Genomic DNA, 11,772 nt, shown 5'->3' with positions numbered 1-11,772 from the left:
AGCTAGGTGGGCGTGGCTTCAGCAACCAGCTCCCGCCTCTTTGCCCATTTTCGATTATCCTGGAGTGACGCGCTGCCAAGATGGCGACGGCTGGCTCCGCCCACTTTGAGCTTCAAAACCGCTCTTCAGAAAACTATGGGTGACGTCACGGACACTACGTCCATGTTTTTATACAGTCTATGGTTTAACTGCTAAAAATAACTGAATAAAAAAAGGCTTTTCACAGAGTTAAACCCAGCACAACCTAGTGAACCAGGTTTCAGAGATAAATGATTTTTATAAGACGAATATGCTTGTGATCCTAACATCTCCTAACACTAAAAACTTGGAATGACTTACTAATATGCATTTAGGGAGAGTGAATTTTAATTTTAGTCCAACAACATTAACTCATTAACTAAAATATCTTCTCTATGCAAACCTACATTATTTCCGCAACTTTTCAAAGCCTGGAAACCATTACCTCAGAAATTCCTTGATATTCCTACCTTGATCTTGACATAGCGGTCGGACTGATGTCTGATGAACTTCTTGGTCCTTTTCTTGAGGATTTTAGGTTTGGTGAGGGGTCGGAGTTGAACCATGATGCCTACAGAGTGAACATGCAGAAATTAAAGAGACACTGAGTTTAAAATAATATACATTTACACATTTAAGAAAGTCTAATAAGTCATTCTATATAAACAGTCAAGATGACTCGCATCTTACTAGGGCTGTCTCGATTCGTCGATTCTATTCGACTATTCGATTTTTAAAAATCCTCTGCCTGCGTCGACTAACCAGCAAAATACCGGAAGTGGCACATTTCACGGACGTGAATCCATAAAACACATTATTAGACTGTTTTCCAAGGCCTCATGATATATTAAACCCGTTTAAAAATCATAATTAAGCATAACTGTGAATTCAAACGCTACGATTTAATTAAATAATTATATGCGATGCAGTTCTAATACAGTATATGCGCTTTAATTATTTACATGCGTGTCGGTTAAGTACGTGCGTCACACAGTGGCTCCGTTCACAGTAGTTCTCGACTAACCAGCAAAATACCGGAAGTGGCACATTTCACGGACGTGAATCCATAAAACACATTATTAGACTGTTTTCCAAGGCCTCGTGATATATTAAACCCGCTTCAAAATCATAATTAAGCATAACTGTGAATTCAAACGCTACGATTTAATTAAATAATTATATGCGATGCAGTTATAGGCGTGTAGGTTACGTACGTGCGTCTCACAGCGGCTCCGTTCACAGTAAATGCTGTTCCACAGGAACTCTTATCATTTACATGCGTGTGGAGCGGCTCAAACTCCATCTGTGCATGTTGTTGTGAGTTTGGGTTTATTACAACGTTCATCTGGGAACGCAACATGCGCCATTTCATCAGATTTGTAAGGTAAATCATTTATAATTCCACGCAAACACGGGAGAATACATCATTATCTCGCGGTTTCAAAATAAAAGCTCAAACCCTCACTCTGAGTTTACACATCTTGATGTCCACATTCATTAAATTACAGTGGCTATAGCATTTCTGTCGTAAAGAAATGGCCAAATATTAAAGATTAAGTGGACATTTGAATTAAATGGTGCTTGGTCAATATTAAACAAGTATTAGATCGCACAGTAATGTGTAAAAACAATCATCAGGCTATTGGCGCCCCCTGCAGGCCTTTGTTGTAATGCATACTGTACATTAGCACTATTCACTGATCTATAATAAGAGATTATATTATATTATTATTATATATAGATCAGTGGCTCTATTACACTATAATACAGTATTTTAACAGTTTTGTTCAATAAAACCATGATTTCTTGCTTTCGATACTTTATTTGAACTAATTATTGCCTCATTGCTATTATATATGTATTTTAAGTAAATTTAAAGGCTATTGTTCACTTAACCTACATCTATTTTTATTACCACAAAAATTAATTATTAATTATAATATTTTATTATTAGTAGACATGTTGTCATTCTTACACTATAATACTGAACTTTGATTTCCGTGATTTGGACTATGAGATGGACACTTGCTTCTTGCACTCTATGTTGCACTTTACTTTTGCTTTAAAGGATTTCATAGAAATTTGGATTTCATTTGGAGTTTCACTACTGAAGCCCTCTGTTCATTTTTTTTCATCATGCTGGAGATGTCTGTTTAAATCCGGTTTACACATTTCTAAGAGTACTTTTAATACTTAAAATGTTTAATAATAACTTTTAATAATACAATTTTAATACTTTATTCTAGTGGACTCTAAACATTGCATTTATTTAATGTGAAAACCCAACTGTTGGGGTTAATTGAAACAGATTTTTTCCCCCTTTGTAGTTGCACTCACAGCTGTAATGAACAGAAGCCCAGAACATGTGGATATATTGACATTAAGAACATGCTGACTTTCTCAGACTTTTGTAATTATTTTCTTTTTATTTCATTTTTATTAGGTTTGTTTACATTTTTACTCTTTTAGTTTTACATTTCGTCAATGGCTTGTTTACATTTATACTTTTTTATGGTACACTACTGAATGGCAAAGTTGCAAGTTTAATAAAATGTTCTTTAAAATTGTTAAATATTTGTGGGAAAGTAATCATTTAGATTAATCGATCAATTAGTCGATAGATTACTCGAAATAAAAATAGTCGTTAGTGGCAGCCCTACATCTTACACCAAAGCAGGCTACTTTAACATGTAGCATGTACATGAGCAATGCTAGCCAGCGGTAAACTCTTGTCCAGATACCTATTATGTCAACAAAAACGAGTAAATTACAACATGCGATTAAAAAAATAAGCGTAACGCAAACTTTTATCGTTTAAACTACAGCAGAAATCTAGTTTATTAGCGCATCAAGCAAAACACATGCAACTAGCACTAAACACAAAAAGTTATATTAAGCGTCTGAAAGCCTAAATCATCTCGTTTTAGTATAAAATGTATATTTTGTTATGTTAAAGCAAGCGGAGTGGTATTTAATATATTTTGTGTCTTCATTATCACACCAATGGCCGCCGTGTACAGACCAAGTGCAATAGTTTATATAAACATCGCTTATTTTTTTCGCTCCGCGCGCCACAATATCAGCGCATTTAAATAGAGTGAACACTAATGCAGCGCCATTGACTGGGAAAAGTTAATTTTAATCACGATGTTAACGGATGAATTTAGATTTTATTCCGCTCACCGTTGGTCCTGCCTCCACCGAAGACAGTCCTGAAGAAGAGGAGGAAATGACGCAGCGACGCCCTGGAAATAATATCAGGCAGCGGAAGTCACTCGATCCTGCTCTGAAATGTGCCCGTCCACAACATGTGTGAAACTGTATTTGTTTATTTAAAAAAAAACTTTGCACGTTGCATATTATATATAGGCTTAACTAATACAGCAAGAAGAAATGAAATAAAATGAATAAAGGAGTACTTTATTTTTACTAAGATGTAAAGATGTAAACAAATAACACGTTCTGCCCCATAGACTGTAAAAAAACAGGTTCTACCTCTGTTTTTAAAATGTTTATTTCTTTTTCACATATATATTTATTTATTTTCATTCTTGGTCATATGTAGCCTACTATATTAAGGTTGTACATTTGCATTGTTTTCTTAATTGTAATTTTTATAAGTTCTTAATAATCTTTTTTTCTTTTTTTTTTTGCAATACATTATTGGCACTGAAAAGCCTCTTGTTAACCTAACCCTATTAGTGCATAAAAAAAATAAATAATAATAAATGTCTTCCTCAGTAGAGCTCCTAACAATGAAGATAACTATAACGATAACTACAGGCTTTTTAGAATCCACACCAATGCACACTAGTGCAGTTTTGCCGTCTGGCACTTTAAATGCTCAAGCTCATTAAAGTCTGGTGGATTCTGGTTGGCTGTCAATGTTTTTTATGGTAGGCTATATCAGCTTGAAAAAACTGTTCAGAAAGTGAACATCCTTGGCGTGAACAGGCCTTTCAATTTAACAGTTACCATTGTCATATTTATTGTTATATTTATCATTATTGGTGTGAATGGGCCTTTATGTACTGCGCACTTTATAGCCAGAGCACACTACGGCTGCATCCGAAAACTTTTAGGCAGCTGACTTGCTGCCTCGCTGCCGTATGAGGCAATGACTTTGCAGGCAGCGTTTTTGCACAAAGGCACCTCATGAAACTGATTTCGGACAGGCTTCTGAGGCAGCGTAACAGTTTAATGATCTACAACAAAATAGAATGAGTTTTTGTGATAACTAAACAAATATTTAATTACTATAATACTGATTTCTCGCTAGAAATAACATCAAAAGTGCAAAAAGTTAGTCAGAAAAATACATTTACACACAAACTGACCACCAAACGCAACTTTCAGACGCCATCTTTATTTCATAGCTCAACCGTCACGGAATGCAACGCACAGGATTGTGGGATATCAAAGAAAGCGAAGGATACATCTGTGCTGCCTTCAAAATTCGATCAGAAGAAGCTTCCTCCGGAGACAGGAAGTGAAGCAGAATTTGGATTCGGACGTGCCTTGATGCCTTCCTGCCCTGGAATGATGCCTCCGAAGGCAGCATTTTAGAGTTTTCGGACGCAGCCAGAACATTATATCCCATGATGCAATGCACTCAAACTTGACTGTTCATTTCAAGAGTTTGAACACTAAAAGGGCAAACTATATCTGAGATTATTAAAACTCACTAGATTAAAAAAGTAATGAGGTCATGTGAGTTCTGTTGTTTTAAATGTCCATCATTGCACAATGCTGTCACATGCCTCAAGAAAGTTATACAGTGTTATTTTGAAGCCTGTCAGAGACACATGACTGCAACAATAACATTTAGGATGACATGTTGATTTGTCAAAAAGTGACTGAAGCTTAATAATTAATAGAGTTGTTAAAATATTAACAGTTGCTGCTTGTTCTACAAGAGGGCATCAAAAACCTGAAAATTAGCCCTGTTGAAAAAACCAGCATATGCTGGTTAGGTATGTTTTGACGCTGGGATGCTGGTTTAAGATGGTCCTTTGCTGGTTTATGCTGGTCCTTTGCTGGTTTATGCTGGCCATGTGCTGGCAAAGGACCAGCATAAACCAGCAAAGGACCAGCTTAAACCAGCAAAGGACCAGTTTAAACCAGCAAAGGACCAGCTTAAACCAGCAAAGGACCAGCTTAAACCAGCAAAGGACCAGCTTAAACCAGCATTCCAGCGTCAAAACATACCTAACCAGCATATGCTGGTTTTTTCAACAGGGAGGCTATCATATATTTTCTCTAGGCGACTTCCTCATTTAAATTCCTCAATTTGAATAATCCAAAGTTATCTGTAAACCACTAGGCTATATGCAAAACATCTGCTCATTCTCCAACTGAAAGGTTTTAGTTGGCAAATTATTATTAAACTAAACAGCCTATTATAGGCTACAGCGTAAAGAATGTAATGGCGTGAATATTTATTTACTGATGTGAACTTTGAATTCGTTTCATGTCATGAAATCTTCTCAGGTTACACTGCTGTTTTTTTCTTGATCCGTGACTCTCACTTCTCACAAAACGAAAGTTCATAACTCGCTAGTGGGATGGACAGGACGCATTTGCTGAGGTAAGTTTGACAAAATAAACACAATTATGAAGCGAACCCCCCTAAAAAACTACATAAATGCTGCGTTTTGCTGAAAATTGCCAGTAATTTCTATAAAACTACCACAAACGCTTCTAAACATCGGAAATCGCGATAAAAGATGACGAACTTAGCCTTCAGTCGCTAAATAAGGACTTGTGGTGTCGACCTTTATTCATGCGGTGTGGTGTAATAATAAGCTAATAACAATATCAATTGTTTTGTTTTCGTAATAGTGACCAGGATGAAGCTCACCCTGGTCCATCGTGTCCTGCTGGATCGTATGCAGGTACGTTATTTCCAAGAGATGTACTCAAATATCACTGAACACCTTCAGCAGTTCACTTTAAACTCTATATAAGTAACATATTTGCATATTCAGACTGAAAGAGACTCAGACTATGAAGTGCACTTTAAAATAGTTACTCTCATCGAAGCAAAAGCTTCAGTCAGCAATTTTAGAGAAACATGTTTCCCGTCTACTGTATCCTCGTAGCATGCTGAAAAAAGAGAAGATAGTATGTTGAAGTATGTATACGTTATTCAGATCCAAACACAGTGCCAAATGATGGGGCGACGGCTCCTCCTGCAGATTTGATGCCTCTCGTTCCTGGATATGAGAGTTTGGGACCTAATGGTGAGAAGAGCTTCAGTAGCTTCAGCTGAAACAATGAGTAAAACGTTGGTATTGAACTTGACAGTGATTTTTTGTTATTGCATCCACAGTTATTATTCCACCATCAGATTTTGGATCGGCACAACCACAAGCCCCATCCAGAGCTCCAGAGAGACGCTTTGAGTAAGAACTCCAGCAAAACAATTCATGTAATCGGTTTAAACCATTTCAGTGGTAAAATACATAGACTGAGCATCAGTTATAAACCTAGTGCATGTTCCTTGCTTTCTTTCCTGGTATATTAGAACTAAAATACGTTATTAAGTAGAAAATAGAAAGACATTTTACAATTTTCCCTGATGAATAACCTATAATCATCCCTATCCTTTGTCTAGCCTTGTCTTATTTATTTAGCTTGTTTTTTGTTTTTTTTCCTGCTTTGCCTAACTGGTTTTCTTGTCATGTTTTGAATTCATGAATGAGGCGATTCTGGATTTATTTATTCAGCTCCACCCTGTTTCTGAGTCATTGAACACTAGACTCATGGTTGGTCAGGTATTCTGCAACATAGACTCATAATTAATAGTGCAAGCATATCTAAATGCAGCTTAACCAGATAAAAGAAAAAATAAACTCGATCAGCCAATGGGGTAAACTAACCAAACCCTCTCATTATCATATTGGAATAGGAAATAAACATGGAAATAATAATTAAAATAGATAAATAATAATAATAATAAATTTAAAAAAGAGGAAATAAATACATAAATACAAAAATAAATAAATGTAAGGATAAATAAATGTAATAAATTATTACATTTGTAAATAAAAAAACACATTTTTAGAAATACATTTCTATCTTTTTGTTTTGTGTCTATCATTTTTTTTGTGCCACACACACATCAGTGTTATTTTAGTATCATTGATATATTATATAAATAACTAGTTTTAGGTTTTCTTTTTTTTTCTGTTTATGCTTTATTAATTTTGTTGTATTTTTATGTCATTTTTATTTTTAAATATGTCTGTTATTAGGTTTTAGTTTCAGTTTTTGAAGTTTAGCACTTCAGCTTAAACTAAACAAAAATAAGAAACGTTTCTTCGGCAACTCGTTGAAATAAAATACGTTTTAAGTGTTTTATTTTACTTTAGTTAATGTTTATTCTTCAAGTAATGATATTGTTCCTTAAACACACTGAATTTAATTTGCTACAACGGTTCATTCACTCACTCATTCATGCATTTTTGCATGCACGCAGTTTCATTCATGAGTATTTTGAAAATGTAGCGTTGTAAATGACTGGTCAAAAGTTGCAAACCCAGCTGAAGTTCACATGTCATGTCCTCAGCATTCCTGCCATCACTGAAGAACTCGCTCAGGAGGCCTTCATAAAATATGCCAGCAGCAAATGCTGTTACAGCTCTAAACCAGCCAAAGAGATGGTGTTCACAGACCTGCAGTCCCTCAACACATATCGGGTCAGCAGCTACATTCACATACATCACATCCAGCTATATATGGCAGCCATGCTTATATATCTTGGATATCTGTTTCTACTAATAGTACCGGTTGGAGACTTTTACTGAGTCCAGAACAACAGAATGGGACAGTGAACCATACAATGGTGAGTAAAGTCATTCTAAACCATATATTTATATATAATGAAATGAAATTGTATGTTTAAATATGTATTTCCCTTCATCAGGTCAGGTAGTGGATGGTTTCGGAGTGGCTCCTGCTCCGTGGAGCATCCCGGTGCCCATTCCTTCCCTCTTCCAAGACTGCGAGAAAGCCGTCCGCGTTCCTCACACATCCACTGTCAAAGTAAAACTTCCTTCGGTCTTCCATTCATCAAGCTCATTGAAAAGTCATCTTGATTAATTTTGTTGTTGTTGTTGAATTCAAAATACAGGGCTGTCATTCATGCCTCAATCTCGGTAGATCTGCTTGCAGAAGATGTGTAAATTCAGGCAGGGTAAGTACCATATGACGATCAGATGGCATTATTAATACTTCCTTCTGTATTTTCTGTCTATTGTTTCATTATAATGATTCTATTGTTACAGAGTCGATGTGCATACTGCGGTGGCACGGGGAGAACTGGCTCCAATCGCTGCAGTCCGTGTCATGGCTCTGGCATGACTAGGTATGAAGTCAACCCTTTTAAACAATTAATTAATTACTTTATTTATTTATTTTTTAACTTCTAAATATTTTTTTATATTGAAAAGTCTGTACAGCTTGATTTATTTAATTTAATTTAATTAATGTTTACTTTACTTCATTTGCTTTATTTAATTTTAGATTTTCTTTTCCTTTGCATGTTTTTTAAATTTTTTATAGTTACCATAGTTACACCCTAGCATCGCTGATGGGGGTTTAGAAGGGTTTTCATTTTTCTTAAAAAAATGTAAAAATATAGTACTTATTAAATGATCTGTATTCCAGGTGTCATTCCTGTGGAGGAGTTGGTTCAATCACTTGCAAAACTTGCAAAGGGCAAGGAAAGCTCCTCTGCTTTATCAAACTTAAAATCACATGGTGAGAAGGCCATGGCTAACACCGATTTTCACAACACACTTTCACAAGTTCACTGTGTACAAACAAGCTAATGTACTTTTTCATTTATCTGTTTATTTCTCCACTCATTCTATCTTCTTAGGAAGAACAACATTCATGTGGCAGTGATTGACAAGGGCTCGGGATTCCCGGTTGAGCGTCTTCATCAAATTAGTGGAGAGAAACTTCTTACTGATATGGCTCCAATGGTGAGCAAAAATATCATGTTGTTTAAGAACTATCAAAACATACTGAACTCAAAAGCAGTCCAAAAAGGCCATTTATTGAAGCCCAATTTGTTGAAACACAAACTTGGCCTGCTGTGTAGCACCTACAGCTCTGCATATCTATTTGAAAGATGTCCATGCTTGACTACAAAGTCTGTTTTTAACTAAATCTCTGATTATTTCAGTCCATAGATTTCAAACATGCAGGCCAGTGTGTGAGAGTGTAGCCAGAGAAAGAGTTCAAAATAAAGTATTAATAAAACATAATTTGTGGAGGTGCATAAGCTCAGATCATTGAAGCTTACAGTCAATCATTTCCAAAAACAAATATAAAACCTGTCCTGATTGAAAGAAAACAAGTTATGAATTCAATATTTGGTGATGATATACCGTAACAAGACATTTTTTTGAAGGCCAATCATTTTTGACCAAGAACACCACAAATAAAACAATGTGGGGAAAAAATGCCAAAAAGTGCATATTTTGGAAATTGTTGTGTGAGCAAAGTTTTAGTCCAATGCGATAATGTTAACTAGCATTTTCAGGAAAAAGAAAATCCTCTCTGGGTCAAAATGACTGGAGCTCAATGGGTTAAGAAAAAAAAGTAGCAAAAGATTAAAAGTGGAAAAAAATGCAACGATCATTTTACAACATAACTCTGATTGTTTGGCTGTGACTGAAGTTTTGACTCATCACTGCAGGTTTATCCAGTTGTCAGTTTTCCGGACAGCTCTGTGAACGCTGAGTCTGAAAGTGGCGTGAGGGAACATCAGGCTCAGTTCGCAACCACTTGCCGTATTCTGCAACAGGTAATTCATCTGTTAAAACAAATCAAACACTTCTGATGAAACACCAAAAACTAGGGCTGTGCGATATTGAAGAAAAATGCGATATGCGATACCTTGTTAAAAAATGCGATATTCGATATGCGATACGATATTGCTTAAAGTGTGTAAAATCAATTTCAATTATATTTTAAAATATTTAAAAATGAAAATTATATAACCAATTTGTTTCACATTCTTTCTTGGAAAAGAAAGAATCACTACAACTTCTGAAAGTGACCAGCAGTGTTTTAGCATTACATAAAAAGTAATGTCACAAATCAGAAAATGTCATTTTAACATCAATGTGAACATACAAACAAAAAAAATTAATGACACTAATTTTATATCATTGTGACTTTGCTTTCCACACACTTTTAAGTACTTCTTCATATACCACAGCAAAAAATATAGTCTTAGAAAGTTGAAACATGATTAAAGGCAAGTGAACAGTCAGTAAAAAAAAAATCAGTCCCGTGGAACCCTTAAAGAAACCAGATTAGAGGTTGTGATTGACAAAAAGCAGTCTGAATATTCCCATATATTCATACAAACAAGACACGAATGATGACAAGAAATGGAGAAAACCACTCACTGCTCTTTTCGAAACAACTTTACCTATATTAAACAAACAAACAAAAAAAACTGAATAAAACAACAAAAAAGTCTCATGTCACATAAAATTCACAATCAATTTTTGAGAAACTCTTTGAAGTAGTTATTCATACAGTAGTAGTTATTATCATTTCTCTAAAAGTATTAATAGTAAAACAGTAAGAAATGCTATATGTAAAGAGTAACTGATGTAAAACATTTTATATCATATGGAGACAAAGCATGTTTTAACTCAGTTTTTTATTTTTCCAGAGGCAGACCATTGAGCTCATCCCCATCACGCGAGTGCATTACGCCTGGAATGAGAAAACCCACATTTATTTTGTATATGGAACCGAACACAAAGTCTACACCAAAGATTATCCTGTCAAATGCTGCTGTTGCTCCATCCTTTAAACATGCTGTATAATGCCTGTGCTGCCAGTACTGTCCGTTAGACAAGTAAAAGAGTTATATGGTCTTCATAATGGTTAAACAACTTTTAAATTATTACAAATAAACTGGAAGACAGTTTGAAAGAAATGGAACATAGAATGTCTAGATGTACTAGTTAGAACATATAGAGCATCTGTATTTCACCCCAAAAACAAAGGGAAAAATCAAGCAAACAAACAAAAAACATTACTGTAAACTTTCAGAATGTTTTATTTCGCGGTTTTTTTATTATTATTATTATTTTTAAAGTACAGAAGCTTGTTTCCACCACGGGATAAAAATATTGTGACTTTTTGGAATTTTGAAAAAAAAATTCTCGCAGTTTATATTTTTATAGCTTACGGAGCCCCACACATGACATGCAAGAAAAAATCAATAAATCGTGCGCACGATTTACTAATTCGTTCCATCGATGTACTAAAACGTGCACACGATTACTATTTCGTTCCCTCGATTTGCTAACAATTTACTAATTCGTTCTCTCGATTTATAAATCGTGTGCACGATTTTGCAAATTGAGGGAACGAATTAGTAAATCGTGCGCACTATTTAGCCTACTATTTTTTTCCTGCATGCCATGTGGAGGGCTCCGTAATAGCTCATGTCTCACAGTTTTATCTTTTTTTCTTGCAATTCTGAAAAAAGCTGAATTGTGAGATAGAATTTTTCTCAGTTTTCCCATGTAAACTTGCAATTGCGAGAAATAAACTTGTAATTCTGATGAGAAGTGTCGAAATTGTGAGATATAAACTCACGATTGTGAGAAAAAAGTAAAAATTGTTAGATAAAAAGTCACAGTTGACTCTTTTTTTTTTTTTTTTGTGGTGGAAGCAAAAAAAAAAATAGAATCTTATTTTTTTCCCATTGATTTT

At 35.0% G+C, this 11,772-nt stretch overlaps 2 protein-coding genes across 2 annotated transcripts in view; one reads left to right on the top strand and one right to left on the bottom strand.

Annotated features, from left to right (window-relative positions):
- LOC107719943 (60S ribosomal protein L32) overlaps positions 1-3,296 on the bottom strand; it is a 4,917-nt gene extending 1,621 nt beyond the window's left edge. The window contains exons 1-2 of the mRNA XM_016527497.1: positions 3,202-3,296; positions 489-589 (exon numbers count right to left, since the gene is read on the bottom strand). Of these exons, the coding sequence (XP_016382983.1) occupies positions 489-584 (96 nt within the window). The 5' untranslated portion in view covers positions 585-589; positions 3,202-3,296. The remainder of the gene's footprint in view (positions 1-488; positions 590-3,201) is intronic.
- A 2,280-nt stretch (positions 3,297-5,576) lies between these two features.
- Positions 5,577-11,059, top strand: LOC107719952 (protein SSUH2 homolog). Its single transcript, XM_016527507.1, has 13 exons — positions 5,577-5,605; positions 5,860-5,912; positions 6,171-6,260; positions 6,350-6,422; positions 7,589-7,718; positions 7,804-7,864; positions 7,946-8,064; positions 8,153-8,215; positions 8,307-8,386; positions 8,689-8,781; positions 8,903-9,008; positions 9,728-9,835; positions 10,718-11,059. Exons 1-13 carry the CDS (start codon positions 5,583-5,585, stop codon positions 10,859-10,861), a joined length of 1,143 nt encoding a protein of 380 aa, XP_016382993.1. The 5' UTR covers positions 5,577-5,582; the 3' UTR covers positions 10,862-11,059.
- The last annotated feature ends 713 nt before the right edge of the window (positions 11,060-11,772 follow it).

The sequence above is a fragment of the Sinocyclocheilus rhinocerous genome, unplaced genomic scaffold, assembly GCF_001515625.1.
Source record: "Sinocyclocheilus rhinocerous isolate Xijiao unplaced genomic scaffold, SAMN03320098_v1.1 scaffold2466, whole genome shotgun sequence".
Lineage (NCBI taxonomy): Eukaryota > Metazoa > Chordata > Actinopteri > Cypriniformes > Cyprinidae > Sinocyclocheilus > Sinocyclocheilus rhinocerous.
Note: the sequence above shows the minus strand (reverse complement) of the source record. Positions and strands in the feature narration are given on the sequence as shown.